The 24167-nt window shown below is 42.4% G+C and overlaps 1 protein-coding gene across 2 annotated transcripts in view; it reads left to right on the forward strand.

Moving 5' to 3' along the window:
• The window catches only part of LOC126212913 (autophagy-related protein 9A), a 145847-nt gene that overhangs the window by 18964 nt on the left and 102716 nt on the right, over window positions 1–24167 (forward strand). For both annotated transcript variants that reach the window (XM_049940418.1, XM_049940419.1), the window contains exons 3-4: window positions 5030–5207; window positions 22350–22554. In XM_049940418.1, coding sequence (XP_049796375.1) covers window positions 5030–5207; window positions 22350–22554 — 383 coding nt within the window. The remainder of the gene's footprint in view (window positions 1–5029; window positions 5208–22349; window positions 22555–24167) is intronic.

The raw sequence follows: 24167 nt of genomic DNA on the forward strand, positions 1-24167 counted from the left end.
GCGATCAATGCGGATCGTGGTATTGACTGTCTAGGCACGGTTGAAGTACAGACAACGCGAGCCGTGTACCTCCTTCCTGGTGGAATGACTGGAACTAATCAGCTGTCGAACCCCTCCGTCTAATAGGCACTGCTCATCATGGTTGTTTACATCTTTGGGCGGGTTCAGTGACATCTTTGAACAGTGAAAAGGACTGTGTCTGTGATAAAATATCCACAGTCAGCGTCTATCTTCAGGAGTTCTGGGAACCGGGGTGATGCAAAACTTTTTTTTATGCATGTCTATACAGTCCCCTGTGGTGCAGATCTATCCACAGTCCACAGCAGCTACACACCTCCCAGTGTACTTTCCAACTATTTGATGAAGGCCTAATTCTAATTGTTTGAACATTATGCATGCATCAATGATGTCTGGGGTAGCTTTGAATCCTATACATAACCAGTTGAAGCATGCATGGCAGTTTTGACTTGTGTTATTTTCACTCATTATGACTTCTTGCAGTACAACCGAATGAGAGGCAAATCATGTTTTTGTTATAACTTGCATCATTTGTTTTTGTTCTTTTAATGTGGTAGTTAATAATGTAATTTGTTTTACTCCCATTGTAGATTATGAAGATGGGTATTGTGTAGCCAAAACTTGTAATTCTATTCAAGAAATTTTGTGTTCGAGAAAGTTAAATAAAAATTATAAATATTTTATAGTCTTGTACAAATAACAATTAAAAATCAAAAAATTCACTACTGTGTGTAAAAGTAGATTATAAAACATACTTTATCATATATCGCGGAGGCAGAAAAATCGACAGTGGTGCAGCCTAAATTCTGTATCACTACAGCTGTCAAAGCTCTTTTTTCCCCCCACCTTCGTGTGGATATACCTGTCACCTCTGTTGCTCCTTTTCCTCTTGAACACCATTTCCTACGGTTTGTTGACATTTAGCAAAATCATCTCCTATGTACAGGAGTCTGACAAAAATACGGAAATTCAGCAAGAAGTGTGTGCTCGAACATCGGTACATATACCGGCTGAGGCTACGGGCTGTGGTGCCGTATTTGACCGCAAATGACACCTCCACAATGTCTGCAATACACTGAAAGTGTCAGTGAGAACAGTATTATGTGTAGCTGCTACTGCATTACATTGGAGTCCAGTTCATTTGGACACGGCATATTGTCGGTGCCATTACCGTGGGTGCCTCTGTAACCGAGATAACTGAAGTGAAACTTCCTGACAGATTAAAACTGTGTGCCCGACCGAGTCTCGAACTCGGGACGTTTGCCTTTCGTGGGCAAGTGCTCTACCAACTGAGCTACCGAAGCACGACTCACGTCCGGTCCTCACAGCTTCACTTCTGCCAGTATCTCGTCTCCTACCTTCCAAACTTAACAGAAGCTCTCCTGCGAACCTTGCAGAACTAGCACCCTGAAAGAAAGGGTATTGCGGAGACATGGCTTGGCCACAGCCTGGGGGATGTTTCCAGAATGAGAAGGCCGCGGAAGGCATAGGTCCCGAGTTCGAGTCTCGGTCGGGCGCACAGTTTCAATGTGCCAGGAAGTTTCATATGAGTGCTCACTCTGCTGCAGAGTGAAAATCTCATTCGAGATAACTGAAGTGTTTGACATTTTGAGAGACACCATATCAAAGACTCGTACTGTATACAGGGAAAGCGAAAAAATATTGTCCACCAAGTCACGACGCGGACAAAAATGTGTGTCGAGCGATCGTGACAGGTGGTCGTCGAAGCACATTCTGATGAAAATTAAGAGGATGAAATCTGCAAAAGTCATTGCAGAACCGAATGTTGCACTCGTGAACCCTATTGGCACCGAAGCGACACGAGCGGAGCTCTGTAAGCAGGCAATAGTAGAGCAGGCTGGAATGGCAAAACTGCACGTCAGTGTGATGTGAATGCCCCGTAGCGAGAAAATGTGGTGCCCAAGTCGTAAAATTGTGGAGCAGTGGAAGAAAGTAATTAGGTCGGATGAATGTGGTTTCACACTGTTCCTATATTCTTGGAGAGTGACGGGGGACCAATGATGATTTGGGTAGCGGTACTGTGGTATTCCACGGCCCCCACGGTTATTTTGCCAGGTCGTATTACTATTGTTGATTATGACAGTTTCGAGTGGTCAGTTCCGTCTCAGCGTACTGTGTTTGTTTCCCAGTGGTGGTGCCATGTTCGGAGATGATAGAGCCACCGTTTGCACAGCTAGCATCTTCGGAGACCGGTTTTGTGAGCGCGAGGGCGAATTGTCGCGTGTCCCCTGGCCGTTACAGTTGCCAGGTATCAGATATTCTACCGCATCTTCCTCTGTCGTCGGCATTGTCGTTGTTGCCGTGAGGCACCGTTATACCGAGTGGAAAGGCGCGTCGATCTTAAGAGCGTGAGATATGCTAACTTTAAGTCACTGACAACACACAACGGTCACGGTAGCACCTGATTCCAGAGTAGCTGCAGTAGTTTAGGATCTACGAACTACCCCCTCTTGACCAGGTCCCCAAAACTTAACTCGTAACGAGATCCCTTCGAAGCAAATTGTCATAAAGATCGTCTATAAAGGCTTCGTACAATGATAAGAAACGTTACAGTTTATGGAATAATAACAGATATGACCACACTGTCTTGTTTCTTCTGTTTTATTTAACGTAACTTTGTTCACAGTTTTATTTTGCATTCACCACTCGTTCACACTCTGATGTGGAGTATATGCGAGTGCCTGAACCCTAACTCCCCAAGTTCCATCGAAACCCTTTGATGAACAGTTTAGGTTGCTCGACACCAACAGTCAATGATAATGATACAGTATTTTGCAATTGACTCTTCTAGTTTAGCCACCGCCTCCACAAATGCCTGTTAGGCGTAAGACAATTGCACACTTTTCTCTCTGGTCCGCTATTATTAAGGGTTCGCGTAAAAGTTAACGTTTTTCTCCTTTTCATAAATTGGAGCCAGCTGTCCGCAATATAATTAAAAAAAAAAACAAAAAAAAAGTCTCAATACTGTTACCCTCGTGAGATGTGTATAGATTTATCCCGGAATTGACCGCTCTGTAGGTGTACTCAATTTAAGGACCACACTTGGCTATCCGCAATTTCGTGTAACTAAATGTACTTTTGTTACACTGATCGCATACCGTAGTTATTTAAAACTCGCCTCTATATTTTTTTCACAACGCACATTTAGCACTTCTTTACCTTTTTTTTTTTTAAATGAAAAAATGACGCCGTACCATCAGCTTCGTTGATATAAAGCAAAACACTTCAATATGCCCAATTTTACCTCTTCTTATATGATTGGCTACCTTACTCATTAATTTACCAATGATGATTTGGGTAGCGGTACTGTGGTATTCCACGGCCCCCACGGTTATTTTGCCAGGTCGTATTACTATTGTTGATTATGACAGTTTCGAGTGGTCAGTTCCGTCTCAGCGTACTGTGTTTGTTTCCCAGTGGTGGTGCCGTGTTCGGAGATGATAGAGCCACCGTTTGCACAGCTAGCATCTTCGGAGACCGGTTTTGTGAGTGCGAGAGCGAATTGTCGCGTGTCCCCTGGCCGTTACAGTTGCCAGGTATCAGATATTCTACCGCATCTTCCTCTGTCGTCGGCATTGTCGTTGTTGCCGTGAGGCACCGTTATACTGAGTTATTTCCAATAACACTAAACAGGTATCACTGTTATATTTTAATTGCATTCAAAAGCATGTTATTATTATTATGACCAACCAAATCGTAACAAATTGCGCGGTGTGCGTTTTTAACGATAGCCAGCCTTTATTCGTGCAATATTATATATATATCTAAAAATAAAGATGATGTGACTTACCAAATGAAAGCGCTGGCAGGTCGACAGACACACAAACGAACACAAACATACACACAAAATTCAAGCTTTCGCAACAAACTGTTGCCTCATCAGGAAAGAGGGAAGGAGAGGGAAAGACGAAAGGATGTTGGTTTTAAGGGAGAGGGTAAGGAGTCATTCCAATCCCGGGAGCGGAAAGACTTACCTTAGGGCGAAAAAAGGACAGGTATACACTCGCGCTCACACACACATATCCATCCACACATATACAGACACAAGCAGACATATTTAAAGTTTGGGCAGAGATGTCAGTCGAGGCGGAAATATGTCTGCTTGTGTCTGTATATGTGTGGATGGATATGTGTGTGTGTGCAAGTGTATACCTGTCCTTTTTTCGCCCTAAGGTAAGTCTTTCCGCTCCCGGGATTGGAATGACTCCTTACCCTCTCCCTTAAAACCCACATCCTTTCGTCTTTCCCTCTCCTTCCCTCTTTCCTGATGAGGCAACAGTTTGTTGCGAAAGCTTGAATTTTGTGTGTATGTTTGTGTTCGTTTGTGTGTCTGTCGACCTGCCAGCGCTTTCATTTGGTAAGTCACATCATCTTTGTTTTTAGATATATTTTTCCTACGTGGAATGTTTCCCTCTATTATAACAATATTATATATAAATATAATAGAGGGAAACATTCCACGAGGGAAAAATATATCTAAAAACATTATATATATATTATATAAAAATATATAAAAAAACATTATATATAAATATACAGACAGGACCGAAACATCGATCTCTCTACCGTAACCAATAGAGGCAAATACGCTATTCAAGTTCCGTTACATCTATCTTGTCTCATATTATTACAATATTACTGAGCCTCTACAGTCTCCTGCACAGAGTAAGGTCCACCTCGATCATCGTTATCTGAGCTTGCCACTATTTTGCAGGAATGGTTGTATAAGATTTCCTCAGAAACTGTGCGGGAGGTGTATTTACCCATTTGGAGATGACTGGAAGCTGTTGTGAAAGCCGGAGGTTTTCCTACACCATATTAGGCACGGTAATGTGTTTTGTTTTTTGTGTTTGCATATTTTTGTCTGATCCCCTGTACCCGTGTAGCCATCAACCTGACTTACTGACGAGGTACCGGTGTTTCGATCGAATAATTGTCTGTGCGGTGTCCCGTTACAGTGCGGATTGCATTCTGTTCCGTTCTGTCGCAGCACGCTGGAACCACGTGGAGGACCTGGACGCGTTCTTCACGCGCATGTACCACTACCACCAGAAGCACGGCTTCGCCTGCATGATGCTGCAGGAGCTGCTCGAGCTGGGCCAGTTCGTCTTCGTCGCCGGCTTCGCCACCTTCCTGCTGCACTGCGTAGACTACCCCGTGCTCTTCAGGTACGCGGCACCTTCACTATATTGGACTGCGCGTAAGGCGACAGGCGGTGGGTTCGGTACACGGTGGCGAGGGCAACTTTACGCTCCACCTGGTAGCGACTGACTGCAGCGTGAACTTTGGGATTTATTGTCGATTTTTGTGTCGGCCGAGCTGCAGTGATGATATTCGACATTATTGGTGTCGTTAAGCAGAGGGTGTATACGAGGGAGATGTACTCGAAAGCAACACTGTAGGATACATATTGCAAGACTAATTTGACAGTGCACTGAAAGACCCAAGTCAAAATGATGTCCCAGTAGTATACAACATTCCGTGAGAGCTTTTGATAGCCTTGAAAGACCCAGCTGTGACAGAACTTTTCCTTCTGGTGTGCAAGGTGTACGAGACAGGTGAAATACCCTCAGACTTTGAGAAGAATATTATAATTCCAATTGCAAAGGAAGCAGTTGCTAGCAGGTGTAAAAAGTATCAAATTATCAGTTTATTGAGTCAGGGTTGCAAAATACAAGGGTCATTCAGTAATTAAAGAGACAAATTGGTCTGGAGAAAAAAAGAATTTATTTTTACAAAGCAATATGTTTTCTACTTTTCAACATAATCTCCTTGAACATTTATATACTTGTTTCAACGGGCTACGAGCATTTTTATTCCGGCTGCAAAGAACTCTTTATCCTGATGTTTGAACCAATTTCCCACAAACATTTTCATGTCCTCGTTGTCCTGGAACCTCTTCTCATGTAGTGCCTCCTTCCGTGCACCAAACAAGTGTAAACAACTGGGTGCTAACTCAGGACTGTAATAGGGACGAGGCAGTACTTCCCACCCCATTTTGTTGGTGGTTTCACGGATTAGTTGAGCAATATGGGTACGTGCGTTGTCTTGCTGGAGAATTGTGCCTCTACTCTGAGATCCACGACATCTCTCTGGCTGGCTTCACCTTGTTTAAAAGGAAATCCGAGCAGTATTGGCTGTTCATTGTGCACTGTTTGTCCAGATAATCACAAAAAACTGGACCTTCAGCATCCCAAAACACCGTCAGTATGACATTTCCTTCTGATGCTTGGGTTTTGAATTTCTTCTTCACAGGTGAGTTTGTGTGCTTCCACTCGTGGTTTGTCTTTTTGATGCTGGTTCATAACAGTGAACCCAAGTTTCATCACAACTTAAAATTTTGTTTAGGAAGTGCTCACCTTTTCTTTCATAACGTTCCTTTAGCTCTGTGCACACTCTCAACCTTGTTTCCTTGTGTTGCTGCGTCAACTCCTTTGGGATCCATCTTGCACGTGTTTTGCAGTACTTCGGCTTGTTATAGATAATGTTATGAACTGTACCAGTACTAACTTGAACTTTTTCAACTATCATTTCCACAGTCACACTGCGGTCGGCACGAATAAGGTCATAAACTCAACTTTCAAGTGAGGGATTTGAAACTGCAACTGGTCGGCCAGAACGGTGTTCGTCAATCACTGAGTCACGACCAGTTTTGAATTCCTCCACCCACTTGTAAAAATTTGCACAATTCGTATAACCTTCACCATAAACTTTAGACATTGTACAGTATATATTCACTAGTTTCTCGCCTTCGTCAAGTAAAAAATGAATAACAGAACATTGTCCAACTAATGCGGACATTTCAAGCAGACTTGCCATATCGAAATGTATTTTTTATGTTATAAATAAATGAATGTTGATACAGAGGCTGATCAGGGCTTAACCCAGTGATGCCAACTTAAAGCCATAAAAGTACCAAACTTGCCCTAGTAACGGTTTTTGCCCAGACCAATTTGTCTCTTTACAGAAGCAGGAAAAAACTGCTACAACGTGACCTCTGGGAAGATCAGATTGGATTCTAGATAAATGTAGGAACACACGAGGCAGTACTGGCCCTGTGACTTACCTTAGAAAATAGCTTAGAAAGACAAACCTAGATTTTTTGCAGGCTTAGAGAAAGCATTCGACAGTGTTGACTGTAATACTCTTCCTCAAATTCTAATGGTGGCAGGGGTAAAATACAGGAAGCGAAAGGCTATATACAAATTGCTCAGAAACCAGACAGCAGTTATGGGACGAGGGACACGAAAAGGGAGCAGTGGTTGACAAGGGTACGAGATAGGATTGTAGCCTATGGGCAATGTTATTCCATCTGTACACTGAGCAAATAGTAAAGGAAACCAAAGGAAAATTTGGAGTTAACGATCAGGGAGAAGAAATAAAATCTTTGAGATTTGCCAGTGGCATTATAATTCTGTTAGAGACAGCAAAGGACTTGGAAGAGCAGCTGAATGAAATGGATAGTGTCTCGATATATTTTTTATTTGTATGAAACTGAAAACTTTCAATGATGATGTTCTTTTTCTCTCAGAAACTTCTCTGTATAGAATGTGTTGTGCACCCACCTTCTTGCTTGCGCACTACTCCAGTGACACACAATTTTGACGTCTATAAATTTTTTTTTTTCTACAAACTCAAGTTATTCAGTTTTAAACATATTCTCTGTTTCAGAAGGCTTGTCATGTTCCAGTTTTGTCGAACACGATTTAATTGGTGAAGATTTAATGCTTTTGTCTGTTACCTCTTATTGCTCCGCTGTGGCCTTGTGTATGGCTGAAACAGACTTCCTTCCCTCAATTTTAGTTATTGCTGTAAGGAAATTACACTGGGGCTTCAAATTTTCTTAAATAATGTACAAACACCTTTCATATAAAAAGCCACTTATTGTCCATCGACATCAACTGAATAGCACCAAATTTCTGTCAATATGTAACATTCGACATGAAGGCTATGGAAATAATGAATCAGAATGACCATTCATTAAAATTTCATTTGTCTGCGTGGATGTCATAACTCTTGTCAGAAATATATGTATATTCCCTGAGGACTCGGTGTTCCTCCAGATTAGGATGACAATGCTAGGAGCTTCTGGATTTACATTCGTGCCACTGCTTCCTCTCACAAAACTACTGCATTCGCCTTCCGTCTCGAAAACATGCGTCGTCCTTCAGCCTACTCCTCCGTGTGTAAATAAAATAAGAAATGGGCACAATATTTGTGCTCTCCTCGATGATTACTTGTTTTACGGTTTTCACGTGCAATTATTGTTTGTCAGTAAGGGTACGTAGGGCTACGTCTCTCTCCTCTGGTGTGGTGTGTAACACCACAGGGCGGTCCAGGTTACCCAATTAATCTTCTGCTGTGCTCAGAAACCTGTTTCCATATTTTAAGCTATAGTAACTTTTAGAAAGTTTATACTATGTTACTAATTTTGCATTAAACAAATACAGGGTGTACATAAAGTCTGGGAACACTTTCAATTATTTCTTGATCTAAACATTGTACAGATGGCATACATATTGCATTTTGAAGAGAAACTCTGAAAGCTTTTTTGACAAACATGGGATGCACGACACACTGATATCTTTGGACTCACTATGACTGTCTCTCGTACGTGCTCCACATTCACTTCACTCGCACTGGGATGTCCTCTTCTCTTTGCCAGGCACAAGTGACCCGTCGTAATGAATTTGTTGTGCCAGTGGTAAATGACCTTCCTTGTCGGTGGCTTCTTACAGTACTTGCCTTGTGACTAGTGCTGACTATCAGCGGTATATATATGTGTGTGTGTGTGGGGGGGGGGGGGGGGTAAAAAAAACACTTTCAGTGTTTCTCTTCTAAATGACATATGTATGATATCTGTACAATGTTTTGTTCTTGTGCAATAAATAATTGAAAGTGCTCCTGGACTTTATGTACACTCTGTATTTAACCATTTGTATTGGAACAATATAATGTCCTGATCTCTTCCCTTTTTTCACAATCCAACTGTCTTCATTCCACCCCAGGAATGTCATTAATTTCGTTATTAACTATTTGTCTCTCTCATTAATATCTTGAACTACATATTTAAGAAAATCTTTGACTATTGTGCAATACCCTTTCTGCTGTTAGTTTGCATTTAGGCATGTTAACTGATTAAACATCGTGCTCAGTGTTCTCTGTGTGTGGTGAGTAGCAATCTCTCCTGTTTAGTTGTTGTTATTCCATCCCAGATTTTTCTTTATTCAGGTACACTGCATAACAACATAATATTTTAACTTCAGTGGCACTCGGTCCGATGCCACATCGCCAGATGTGTCGTGCCATCCTGAAATAGGCAAACATGACTGTGGGAGTGCTTAAAATTTGACTTACATGGTAATTTGAAGTTAAGGTACACTATGAGATGAGAATCAGAACGTAAATTTTTGTGGTGGCATTCTTTGATAAATGTTTTTCTTGCCGTGTCAAATCAGTACGCTATATCGAGTTTTTGATGACTTCCTCTCTCATCATCATCAGTAGTTACCTGTAGGTCACGTGGTACGTTACTAAGTTTGTGAAATTATGTCGTAAAGATGATGGAGGAACATTGGTAGCTATGTTGATTTTGTTAGATGCTGGGTAACTCGAGCTAGTAATAGCAGATAAATGCCAGTGTATGTAAGAGGCAGTCACATGAAACTGAGACAGGTGAAAAAAGTAAGTAAATTGTTTATTTTTTTCAACAATAGCCCCCGTAAGTGTTCGTACGTTCGGCCACTGTGACACGAGACAGTCGGTGTCTTCACAGAAAAATGTTTGCGGTTGTAGCCAGGCGTGCACCTCTTCGTCCGAAGCAAAGATGTCCGGGAATGTCTTTCTTCAGGGCTCCAGAAATGTGGTAATAGCACGGGGAGAGATTGGGACCGAACAGTGGATGTGTAAGGGATTCCTGACGAAATTTCCACAGTGTATAGTCAAAATGATGCAAAGTCACGATGACACTTTTCTCCGACTGCAACGGCCCGCCGCTCGTTGGCTTTCTGGAACACACTGCCACAATGAAGAGGCACCGGTGTGTGGATATTTCGCAAAAATTGAAATGTGCCATTGAGTCGAAACGCCCAGGAACATTGACGGATGGCACGATTGTGTTTCCCCTCCACCGCACAGCCCCCACCCTCCCCCATCCTCTCCTCTTAGAGAGCTCACCATTCTTTGGCAGGTTAGTGCTTGGCTACCACGGGGCCCCAGCCTTTGCAGCAGCCGTTTCCTTTCCGTGCTGCATGTCCATCCTCGTGCTAGCCTTTCCCCTCTATTGGGGAATATATCTGTGATATTTTTCAGAATGTGTTCTGAAGTTTTAATAGCCTGACATTGCACCCTTCCTCCGTTTCGACATTTGAGGGTTCTCTCCGTTTCTTCTTCCTCTTCGTGCACTGCTGAAGGGGTTATGCGTTTGACGTATAACAGGTGACTGGGTAAAGCATAATTCCCAGTCCTGGGTCGACAGGTAGAGTTTGTACGTATCCCCTGGGGCAGACCAGGCCAGGGAGGGACGATTGCCTGAGCTGCTAACTTCCCAAAGTGCCGATTGGTCCCTCTTTCAGGTGTTCAGGAGGTGTTATGCGAAGTGTGAACAATCACCCGATTCAGGTGATAATGAATGGCACAGTGCTGCCTTTACTATGAGGTAGCCGCATCCTACTCTCACTTCGTCCCTGATCTTCCGCCCCAGGGGCAGACAGTGTTAACATTCAGATGTTGCAGCACTTTCTCCTTCATACATACAATCGCATCTGGACAGATGCCGCATTTTTCAGACACTGGCATGCACTGATAGCAACAGCTAAACCCGGTAAGGATAACATCTTCATTCTAGCTACTAACCCATTTCTCATACCAGTTGGGTTTGCACGGTGGTGGAACATACGAGGGTCACTCCAAAAGAAATGCACACAATTTTTGTAAAAATTCAGTTTTCATTCTGCATGTGTGGAAGTTTCACATTGTGCAGATACATCCTTCCTGCTTGTTTTCAAACTTAGTTCAACCTGTTCCCGTAAGTGGTGCTGTCACATCATGTCTTCAAGATGGCTGCTACACTTGACGTACGTCAGAAGCAACGTGCTGTCATACATTTCTTATGCTGTCAAAATGAGATGGTGGGAAATACCCACAAGAGGTTGAAAAAGGTATACGGAGATGCTGCTGTCGATCGCAGTACAGTTAGTCGGTGGGCAAGCAGGTTACGTGATGAAGGCGGGCACGGCAATATTGAGGATTGTCCTCGCAGCGGCAGGCCTCGTACTGCACACGCTCCAGACAATGTGCAGAGAGTTAACGAATTGGTGACTGCTGACGGACGCATCACAGTGAATGAATTGTCACGCTACGTTGGGATAGGGAAAGGAAGTGTTTGCAGAATACTGAAAGTGTTGGTGTTAAAAAAGGTTTGTGCCAGGTGGGTTCCCAGGATATTGACAGTAGTTCACAAAGAAACAAGAAAAACAGTATGGTGGAGATGAATTTCTTGGAAGAATTGTGACACGTGATGAAACATTGCTCCATCATTTTTTACCAGAGACGAAGAGACAATCAATTGAGTGGCATCATGCAAATTCACCCAAGGAAAAAAAAAAATTTCAAAATCACACCTTCCGTTGGAAAAAATATGGCTACAGTGTTATTTGATTCTGAAGGACTGTTGCTTGTGGACATCGTGCCAAGTGGAACCACCATAAATTCTGATGCATATGTGACAACACTGAAGAAACTTCGAGCTCAACTGAGTCGTGTTCGACCAGATCGGCAAAAGCAGGATGTTTTGCTGTTGCACGACAATGCACGGCCACATGTCAGTCAAAAAATTATGGAAGCAATCGCAACACTGGACAACACTGAAACACCCGCCTTACAGTCCTGACCTGCCTCCATGTCACTATCATCTCTTTGGGAAACTCAAAGACTCTCTTCGTAGTACAAGGTTTGAAGATGATGACTCCCTTGTGCACGCTGCCAAACAGTGGCTGCAACAGGTCGGTCCAGAATTTTACCGTGCGGGTATACAGGCTCTGGTTCTAGGATGGCATAAGGCAGTTGAGAGGGATGGAAATTATGTGGAGAAATGAAAATGCTGTTCCTAAAGGATGTTTCTACACGCTGTAAAACTTTCAAACATGTAGAATAAAAGATGGATTTAAAAAAAAAAATAATGTGGATTTCTTTTGGAGTGACCCTCGTATTATTTCTGCCTGGCTAGTGTGATGGCTGGAGTCTCGCAATCTACTTACCACTGGACGGTGTGGATTTCAAGCCCACCGTTCTGCAGTTGATGATCTTGTCATATTGTCAACCCGTGTCATGAATGGTTTTCTGTGGAAATACTGGGCTGTGGTCATATTCGTTTCTTTGGAGAAAGCCGAAGATACCTGCTGCAGGACTGGTATCCTCCGTACTCTCTATACGTGGGGCTTCCCAGGCCGCTTGCTCCATTTCGTGCAGGAATTTTTAAAAGACAGTTTTCAAGGTACGTGTGGGTTCTGCCGTGTCGAACACCTTTATCCAGGAAAATGGCGTGCCTCTGGGGTCCATCCCGAGTATTGTCCTCTTCGTTATAGTCATTGACCTCAATATGGCCTATGTTCCGCCAGGCATCTCCGAATCCCTGTTTGTTTACAATTTTGCAATCTAATGCAGTTCTCTACAGACTTTTCTTACGGAGTGGCATCTTCAGCAATGTGCCGATCATCAGTTGTGAGTCTCTGTGCAGAAGCTGCTGAACTACCACTGTCATCCTCAGTGGATATGCGAGCCGTTTGTCTGCCACGCCCGGCTACCCATCCTATGCCTCCTCCTTTGATGGCTCCTTTGACTGCGAGTATGGGGTGCGTTCCCCTTACCTGTTACGTCCTGGAGTTTGCTTTCGGCCAGTAGTCTGGCAGCTTAACTTCACACTACCTGCCACTTTCCCAACGGTTGTCAACCCTTCACCACCTTGGCTTCGTGCAGCGGATCGAGTTCATCTCGGATTTCATTTGCTTCCTAAGGAAACTACTCTAGATTCAATCTGTCACTGTAAGTTTCTTGATCTTTTCGTGGGACTTAGCAATAGTACCTTTGTGTACACTGATTGCTCTCAGACTGACCGTGGTATTGGGTGTGCCTTCGTCATTGGCACTGACCATTTGCAATATCGGCTTCCAGAACAGTGCTCAATATTTACTTCAGAGCTCCTTGGCCTCTATCAGGACTCCCTGTGGCGACACTGGGGAAGCTGGTAAAAACCCGGAATTTTTTTCATCTGGGAGAAAACTGGGAAATTTGGAATTCAGGGAATTTTTCATTGTTCTACTTTTCAGTTAAATTTTTGTAGTTTTTAGTGGTAAAAACTGATACTCTGACAAAGAATTTTACTTCAGCCTGCTACTGCAGAATAATACTGCCCCAGTGAAACATAAACGAGAGAAAAAAACCAAAATTAAAACTTCCATTGCAAATGAAACACCCTATTTACGACAACAAAGTACAGTGCTCACAGAAGTGCCTGCCGACAGCAAAATGTGTCACAGGCTTTAGGATGAAGACTACACAATACTTCATAACAACAAACAGCTTCCAATTTGCGTGATGTCACAATGGTTTGTGTTAGGTTTGTTTGAGCAGCTGCCACCAGGTCACACACATATGCAGTTGAGTCATGTATGAATGATAGTGTCTCTCGCTTTGGGCTACACTTATCAGCAGTAGCGACAAGCAGCCAGAGGCTACCTGGAAAAATTTTTCTGTCGCACCCGAGCTGCCAGATTTGCGCATGCGCAGAGCAGTCAGGGTTGTAGTGGGGAGGGGGTATCGTATTTACTCGAATCTAAGCCGCACTTTTTTTCCAGTTTTTGTAATCCAAAAAACCGCCTGCGGCTTAGAATCGAGTGCAAAGTAAGCGGGAGTTCTGAAAAATGTTGGTAGGTGCCGCCACAACTAACTTCTGCCGTCGAATATATGTAGCGCTACACAGGCATGCTTTGCAGGCACAAAGATAAATACTGGCGCCAAAACCTCTGCGTCAGTAAATAAATTAAAAAAAAAAAAGGTGGAAGATGAGCTTTTTTCTCCGCCCCGAGTTTCGACCACTGCATGTTCCTACATTATCCAACGAAGTAAATACAAATTCCGTATTGTTCATCTTCAAATGTAGCAGCATTTCAATGTACTACGAAAATCCAACTGGCAAGACTATTTGGGATGTTTGTCAATATGGCCAGCTCTACGTTCTGAATTTGTTCCTACCTGTGAGAAGAGATAGTTGCTAATAGGAACTTTTATGAATTGTGAATCACGTGCAGTATTCTCTTCACCATAAGAATAATACGAATATAAACATTTTGCCATGTATTCTTTCGTGTTTGCTGCTATCTCATTTAAGTCCTGTCTGCCTAATAACCTACAAAACTAGTGTGAGACAACAGCAAGTGCGGAAGAATATACGTAACGTGTCATGTTTATATTCGTATTTTTCTTATGCGTAATAGTGATACAAGCAGAAATGAAGCACGGCAATTGGCTAGATTTTTAAATCTAAGATGACTCTAATTTCTGTGCAGAATGTAATGTAAAAAAGAGGTGTCCGCAAAGATTTTCAAACGGAGAAAAATTTTAGCTGAACTCTCGTTCAGAACATCTATCATACGCACTCTATTGCTTGGTTCTTCTTGATCATTATCAAAGAAAGCAGCAGTGTAAGTAACAACAAATAGCAGTCTCTTGCCAGTGTTTTGCTAATGAGACAATTCCTCTTTTTTTTTTTTCTTTTTTTTTTAAATTGTAAGCAGCGGTGGCGTGCACAAAAGCAAGCCATGCCGCGAGCGGTGACAGGTCGTAAACACTCATTATCAGAATGCGACAAACGATGCATGACACATAACAATAATGCGGCTTCAGCTTAGGGTGACGTAAACGCCTATAACAAAGATAACAGCCCTTATCAGATCCAAGAAAAATAAGCAACCGGTTCGAACCATACGAAGCATGCGAAAAAGGAAGGGTATCCATATAAATACAGACGGAGCACCCGACGCATAGCAATGGCTACCTGGTAAAGCTTAACTGCTAAGCTTAAGACTTGAACCAAACTACTGTAGCTGTATCGTCATTCATTCGACCTAAATTGTGTCTCATATTACAATAGACCAACTTTGTTTCGATTTGGAGGTGCGGCCTAAAACTTTTCTCTCCCCTTGAATTTAGAATCTCTAATTTCAGGTGCGGCTTAGATTCGGGAAAATTTTTTTTTTCCTTGATTTCGAGTCTCATTTTTCAGGTGCGCCTTAGATTTGAGTGCGGCTTAGATTCGAGTAAATACAGTAGTCTCCACATAACCTGTGTTGACATTTAGTGACTTCGCTGTTTCCTCTTTTTTTACTCATACAGCAAATGAAAGAAAAATGCATTTTTATGGCCAGGAGCTATCAAGTGAATTAAAATACATTCACGTAGTTATGAAAGGCTAAAATATATTATTAGTTTGTTTTCTGATTTTATTTTGTTTCCAGGTTCTTGGCAGTCAGGCATTAATTGTCTTGTAGAACAATGAAGTTATTTTTGTGAATTTGCTAAAGAAGTTTGGCTTTTATTAATATTTTCTCCAGAGACAGTTAATTTATTTGAAACACTAATGGTTAGTGTGGATTTTTTTCTGAATTCCGAGTGCACATTTTTATCTTCTGGCACACATGACATTATGCCACAAAAAAGAACCAAACGTGAGATAATTTCGATGCTTCAGAAACTAACGAACCGTTGAAAGGATCGATAAGTTTTACAGACCTGAGGGGAAAATATTCTGACACTTGACATGGAAGAAGTGTATTTTTAACCAGGAAAAATCCGGGAATTGTGGGTTTTTTTTTTTTTTTTTTTTTTTTTTTTTTTTTTTTCCCCCTCTACGTATGCACTGTGTAATTGTGTCATATGCTCCAATTTCTCAGTGCCCTTCAGAGCCTCTGTGTGATGTAAACAGTCCACAGTGCAACGGGTCCAAGAAACCTTCCACTTGATAACTGCCGATGTTTACGTGGTGTCCTGGTGACGTCGGTCTGATGGGGAACGAGGCTGCCGAAGCTGCACTCGTCCTGCCTCAGCCCACTAGCTCTTCGCTGCCTTCCGATGATCTCCATCTGTCTGTCAGCAGGTGGTGTCACTTTGGCGTCTCCACTGGTCTTCTCTTCACGGGAACGCGTTGCGGGTTATTAAGCCTCTCCCATCGCATCGGTCGACCTCCACTCGGTCCTCTCATTGTCAAATCATTTTAGCCGGGTTGCTCGTTGAGCACTATCATTTTAGCTGTAGCCATTTGTTAAGTGGTGATCCCCCATCACTTTGTGTTCACTGTCAACAACCTTTGCCTGTTCACCATTGCCTGACCAAATGCCCTTTTTTAACCACTTAACATTGTAATGTACTTTTGCCGTGTGAGTTATTGGCCATTTTAGCGAAAAACACACGGTGTGTTGACCGTGTTTTACTTTTTATACATTGTGGAAATATGCGAAGGCTTGCCCGTGCTTTGCCCATATGTTGGCCATGTGGTGCCAAAATCTTTTTCAGTATCTTGAAGGATATTCACTGGGAAACTCTTACAGATCCTCTATACAGTCCCGATCTCTTCCTGTGCGATCTTTGGTTCGGGACCTCCATTGTCTCTACGGTGTATTTTGTGGACCGTTCTCCAAGAGGAAGTCCTTGTCATTAGCTCTCTTTCTCATATTAGTGTTCTAAGGTTCTGACATAGGTGTGCATGATCATAGTTTTTTTTACATCCTAAAACACAACAAAGAATGATTCTGTTGTAGGATAATGCTTGCCCATATGTTGGCCACATGGTGCCAAAATCTTTTTCAGTATGTTGAAGGATATTCACTGGGAAACTCTTACAGATCCTCTATACAGTCCCGATCTCTCCCTGTGTGATTTCCGTGTTTTTCCAGTTGTGAGGAAAGGCATTTGTGGCCATTGATTTGCTTCAGATGAAAAGTTGTACAGTTGTGGTTCTGTAGACAACCACAAACATTTCCATGGATGCACTGACTCTTGCTTCACTGCAGGATAAATGTATTAACAGTATGGGGATTACTTTTGAAACAACAGACAATTTACTTACTTTTTCTCCATCTAGTTTCATTTTTGTTTCGTTGGCTTTTTCATTTGTTAAAATGCCAAATGCATATTTGCAAAGTGCCTTGCTCTTCATAATCTGTAGTCAAAAGACCTTTCCCCCCCTGCTCTTTCTTATCCACATATGCATTGTGTAATTGTGTCATATGCTCCAATTTCTCAGTGTCCTTTAGAGCCTCTGTGTGTTGTACAAGTGTGGTTTCGGAACAGAATAGAAAAAAAGTAATTACATCACTGAAACTTTTTTATTTTTCCATGTAATGTCCTTGTAGATTAATGCACTTGGTCCAACGATGTTCCAGTGCCTTGATCCCACCTCAAAAATGAGTTTCCTCCATGCCTGCTAAATAGTTGTCAACTCCGGCTATCAATTGTTTTGTTTGAAGTGAATCTTCGTCCGCCAAGGAAAATTTTTAGTTTTGCGAAGAGATGGAAGTCTGATGGAGCCATATCTGATGTATAAGGTGGGTGTGGCAACAATTCATACTTTAGTTCGTGTAATTTTGTCATGGTGACGGCATGTGTGTGTAGGCGCGTATTGTTTTGATGGAAGATGACTTTCTTCCATGCTTTTTCACGTATTTTTGTTCCAATTTGTCCAGGAGGTTAGCACAGTATTCTCTAGTAATTGTTTTCCTAGGGGGAAATAATCTACAAACAGAATCCCTCTTCGCATCCCAGAACACTGATGCCATGATCTTTCCTGCTGAAGGAATTGTCTTTGGTTTCTTTGGTGGCAGAGAAACAGCACGTTTCCACTGCTTTGACTGTTGTTTCATCTCTTGGGTATAGTAGTGCATCCAAGTTTAATCTGTGGTCTCAAACTGACGCAAAAAACCTTGTTCGTTTCTCCTACAAGAAGCCAGACATTGTTCCAATATATCGATTCTCGTGCATTTTTGATCCAGTGTCAAGAGTCGTGGCACCCATCTTGAAGATAATTTTTTCATTTCCAATTCTTCAGTTAAAATCAGTTATACCCGTTTGGATGACATTTGACAAGTGTGAGCAATTTCACGCACTTTCAATTGGCGATCCTCTGTGACCATTTTATGTAATTTTGCAATGATTTCTGGAGTAGTGATACATCTCGGCCGACCACTGCGTGGATCGTCATATAAGCTCTCTTGACTAAATTTGAATTCATTTGTCCACTTGGAAACAGTTGAATATGAAGGAGCAGTGTCCCCCTGTGTATGCGGGAAATTGGCACGAATGTCCTATGCTTTCATACCTTTATTCACGAAGTACTTAATCACTGCGGGAATCTCAACTTTTTCCATCTTTGCAAATCACTACTCGGAAACAACAACAGAGCCACGTCACTGCCCCACAATTCTCTTCTGAGAGCACTGACGTGGCACGTGTTTACAGGCAACAGTTCAATGAATATCACGGGAACAACTGTTTGGCGAGCACTGACCTCCCGTGGTGATTCCGAGAACTTTTCAAACCACCCTCATATTTGCGGCTCAGAACATTGAGACAGAAGTGCTGAGGAGTCTCGTAGAGGTGCTTTTGTGAATAGTGCTGTAATGTCAAAAGTCACGAGCACATCGTCTCTCTTTTTAATTGCGTCTCCTGGAGTATATCTACATAATTGGCTGAGTTCTTAACGTGATGACAGCAGTGCCTCACAAGGGGTTCTAAAAGTGTAGCAAAATATTTGGCCAGTCTGTAATTGTGTGAACTGGAGGTGCGTGGTATCGGCTGCAGAGGCAGCCCCCCGTTGTCGATTTTCCGCAGTCGGTACAGGCTCGGGGATGCCGGTGCCCCGGGGTACGCCCAGTTCTTCACTGCCTCCAGTAGTTATGAGACTCGTACCTGCACACGACGAGTTTCCACCGTCCAGTGCAACGGCGAACAGTGCCGACAACCGAGGCACGTAGGGCCCACGTCTTCTCCGATATGCCTCCGGACAGAACTGTGACATCTGCAGGAAATGTTCTGCAGGAAAGCACATTTTAGTAGGAGATTAGAGAAGCGACAAAATGGTGGAAACTGAGAAAAGGAAGAGGAAGAAGAGACATTTATTTTCCTGCAGTACTTAGGATTGCTGTCAGCCAAAATTGTGACGCTACTCAAAAGATGGCACAAAAACTGCCTTGTGACCACCACTGAAGACGGAAGAGTGGCTCTGCTTAAGAACCACCGAGAATGAACATACCAGGAGTCTGTGCCATTGCTCGTGAGTGTGGCCGGCAGTACATTGGGCAAACGTGGCACTGTATTTCAAAACGCTGCCAGGAGTGCTTTGTGGCACGTGCAACTGGGACAGACAGAAAAACCGGCAACAGCAGAACGTAGGTTTGACAAACACCACACCTTCGACTTTCGGAACACCGAGGTGCTTTGCCGAGCGACTAACTATCGGGACAGTGTCACGGAGGAATTGTCGAGCGTCGTCAAAATACGGATTTGTGACAGTCGTGTAAACAGAGATGGAGGATACTGACTGAGTGTGGCACGGAACCTGGCACCGTCAGACTCGCCAGACGCAGCCGGAACGCACACGCGGAGCTCCCGCTAACCCCACCACTGCGGCCTCGCCCCTCCCCGTCAGCCCACCGGCCGGGCTGTACACGGTCGAGTGAAGTGAAATAAATATCACAGCATCGGCATATAGTGACACGACGCCGTCAGAAGGTGACGAGTGTCACGCTTGTCGAGGTCTCGCGGTATTTTGGTGCTGCCGTCTGGCTGCAGACCTGAGAGTTTTTCACTGACTTGCATTCACATTCACATATAATTGTTGTGTATGACAAGAATGAAACAATATGAGGACAGTATTGTTCAATACTCGGGTCGTAACATTCCAGCACCTTACTTTATCTACATCTACATCTACATCTACATATGTACTCTGCAACCAGCTGTATGGTGTAAGGCACAGAGTAGTGTGTACCACTACCAGTAACTTGCTCTGTTAGTCACTTTCAAATGCAGCAAGGAGAGACTACTGTTAAATGCCGCTGAAAGAGCTCTCGTTTCTCATGTCTTGCCTCAGAGGCCCGTACGAAAGTCTGTGTTGGTGTCGGTAGAATTGTTCTGCAGTTATCTGGAAATTCCTGTTCTCCAAACATTCTCAAAAGTGTTTGACAATCAACACGTTCCCTCCACACGTTCCTATTTCAGTTCACAAAACCTCTACCTAACACTCGCTCCTCGACTGAACCTCCAGATAACTGAGCTAGCAGCACGCTTTCGAATTTCCTTACTGCCGTACTTTAAACTGAATACGTAGTGGATTTAAGACTACTGGAGAATATTTTTGAGCGTACGAGAGTACTTTTTAATCTGGCATACTAATGTTTTTACAGTTTATTGAATGTTAATTTTTTCTTTGTTCTCGAGTGGTCTGGGAAGATTGCAGGAAACAAATAAAAATGAAAACCGTGTGAAGTGCGTGGGCAGTTAGTAATAAAATAAAATTTGCCAAATCCTGAAAAAGCAGACCCCGTATTAGATGGGATAAACACTCAGAAAAGAAATAGTTATTTCTAGTATATGTTGCTACTTGAATAAATGTACATCAGTGGTATAAAACAGGATGTATTTCTGAAGCTGGACCGAAGCATTTGTTTTAATTACTATATTTCTTTATATTATGTCCAAATACATGTTGGTATCCTGAAATCTAGTAATGTAAAAGTGTTAAATGAAAATTTTTTATACATTGTAATTTGTGTGATACGGTTATATGTAGAGACCATGTGCTTATAGCAGGAGTCAGGAACAGCCTGGCTGGTTACGTAGAGTATAACATTAAATGTCACGTGGACGAAATATGAGCAGCAGTAACCAGGTTTGTGTGGGGTCTGTGGAGGATTTGCTGTGCCACGACTAGTCCGGATTAACACATCTGACAGCCTGGTGAAAAGAGAGCTGAGCAGATTATTTTTGACTGAAATAGTCTTGTATCTGCGCCGACCTGTTGCTGCGATTTGGAGATGGGGGCTCACAAATCGTGATTGCAGATCATCTCGCAGAAAGAGTAAGCGCACGAGGCAAAAATTCGTGTGATTACTGGAGTCGGAGCAGTGCATTTTTTAGGCTAAAGTCACGTTATAGACATTGTCGTATAATGGCCTCCAATTTGGTATCAGAATGTACAATACGTAGCTTTCAGTTTTCTATTCTACACACTGCATCGAGTATTGTAATATATGGTGACCGCATTTCACATTTATTATTCATTATTTAATGTTGCGTGGGAGAATTGTGGATTGTATGCCAACTGACAATAAACACAAAACATCATTGACAAAATCACAATTTTAATAATACGTAATAAAATATTTATGAGTTTGTAATTAGGTAAAATAAAGTTGTCGAATTTAAAAGAATATTGTACTGCCCGGTCTTCATACAAATGACCGTGACTCTGACTAGGAGGGCAGTTCAGCGGTTTTTAATGTTAGTCAACAGAAGCAATGTGTAAAAGGTATTTAGTTGGCTCAAATAAACGAATAAGTCATCAGTTATGATGTGTCCAATTTCATAATTTCAAGAAGTTACTCTTCATAAATTGATAAACAGAACTCTGCATTTTTTTCAAAAGTGAAGACAACAGCATTTCTGCAGTGAACAGACATGGACAACAGTATATTTCAACAACGAATATTACAGTCTAAGTATGGACTTTGAAAATAGCATTTCCTATTCTGAATATAAGTAACTGAGTAGATTAAAAAGCAACTCACCAAGCGGTGGCAGGAGAACACACGTGTGAGATATATTACAGTTTGCTTGCTTTTGGAGGCAGAGGCTCCTCCTCCTGGCAGAAGGGTTGAAGGTGAAGGAAGAGGAGTGGCGAGGGTTAGGAAAAGGGGCAGAGTTCAAGCAAGTCACCCGGGACCTTCGGGCAGGAGAGACTTACCTGGTGGGACGAGACGTCGTTCTAAGATTTATACGATTTACAATTCCCCTCGATCAATAGCCGAGGCACAGGCTATTTAAAATTGAAATTTCAATTGCTTTATTTGTTTAGCACGAGAACAGGAATATTACAACAGACGGTCTCAGAAGAAATTGAGATAGAAAAGGATTGTAACGAATACAATATATCGTCATTGACGTAATTGGTATACTGACTGAAGTAGTTTGAGACGAATGTCATTAAAAGCTAGACATGGAGGCAGAAGATGAAAATGACAACCCTGGTCGTACTTTTCCAGGGGCAAGAGCAACGCGACCAAGGTGTCGCTGCCGGACGCGGTCGTGGTGGGCGGGGAGTGCGTGGCGCAAGTCGCGCCCGTCACGTGGCTCTGCCTGTTCGTCGCGGGCGTCTTCTGGCTGCTGCGTGCCGTCAAGGTGGCCTACCACCTGGTCCAGTTCTGGGACATCAAGGCCTTCTTCAACAGCGCCCTGCGCATCCCCGATGTGAGTTCCAGGGGGACAGGGGGCTCCCTCCTCTCTGTTTGTTTACTTTTTAACACTGTCAGAATTATTGCTAGAGTTGTGAGGCCATGCATTTGCTAACTTAGTTGTTGTTGTTGTGGTTCGGAAGACTTGTTTGATACAGCTCTCCGTTCCAGTCTATATTGTGCTCACCTTTTCATTTCTCCATAGCTATTACACCATGCATTCATTTGAATCTTCTTGCTTTATCCATCTCTTTGTCTCCCTCTACACTCTTGACGCCAAAACTGATTAAATGTTGGTGCCTCAGAATATGTTCTGTCAATCAATCTGTTATTTTAATCAAGTTGTGCCAAAAGTTTATTTTTGTCTGGTTCAATTTCGTAGTTGTTCCTCTGTTATTTGATATGCCCATCTAATCTTCAACATCCTTGTAGCACCACAAACACTTCCTGACACATAAATTTGTATTCTCTTTCTAAGAAATACTTTTCCTGCTATCACTAATCTGCGGGACACTTCGGCTGTTTCCGTATATTTTCCCATCTTCCTCTCCCTGCCCCTTTCCCCCTGCCACCCTCATCTGATTCCCTAAGCATTGCCTGATTAGTTCTTAATTGTACTACATTTCATTACCTTTGTCTTCTTTCTATTAGTGTTCAACCTATTTTCAAGAGACTGTCCATACCATCGTTCGGCGTCCACACAAATATATCCAAGAGACAGGAGACTTCTAGAATTGTTATTTTTGATGTAACTTATTTGGTGAGTTTGAATGTGTTGTGTCCGACAGATTATTGTCCGCTCAATAAATATGTTTCAATGCAGATACCTTTTGTACCTAAAAGGTAAACATATTTTATCAGTATATGGAAAGTATATGTATTAACATTACCGTTGCAGTTAGTGATGCCATGTTTTTCATTTAAAAATCTGCAGTTACGTTCACGAATGATTAAATCCAGTGTATCCAGCCATATAGGAAATACAGTTGTAAAATTCTCTCAGTGGGTATTTTTATTCACGCACCAATAATGTTGAGATGACACTGAAAATTAAAAAAAAAATCTTAATTAGGTAAAAAGGGAAAAAATCAAATTGACCAAGGAAATCCTGTTTTTTTATAAAGAAAAATTACAAACAAAAACTGTCACTGATTGGTATTTCTGAAAGTATAAAAACAGGAAATAAACTTTTAAAAATGTTGATTCAGTTTGATGACATCAGTCAATAAGACATCCGCCCCCCTTCCCCCACTGCTTTACAACCCTTTGTGCCTGAAATGTTAATTGGTTTATTGCCATTGTTTGCAGACTTGCTAAGTTCATGGTATCCCTGTTGCTCCCCTGTAGGATACGTTGTAAGAACAGAAATAATTGATAAAAAAAGAGTTATGAATAAAGTACTACTCACCTTGGTGTGACACTCGATCTTGCTACTTGTTACACAACTTGTCAAATCTTGGCACCAAATTAGATAAAACTACCCTCATTTCTTGAATTGCACTAGGTTTTATCGACAGTCACTGCCAAACACCCACCTTCGCAAAGATATGAGGTTGCAAATAACTTCAGTGCTTTCGTGGTTGAGCTTGGAAACTCTGTCCTTATGGAATACAAAAATGTCTGCAATGC

The sequence above is a fragment of the Schistocerca nitens genome, chromosome 11 (genome assembly GCF_023898315.1).
Source record: "Schistocerca nitens isolate TAMUIC-IGC-003100 chromosome 11, iqSchNite1.1, whole genome shotgun sequence".
Taxonomy (NCBI): Eukaryota; Metazoa; Arthropoda; class Insecta; order Orthoptera; family Acrididae; genus Schistocerca; species Schistocerca nitens.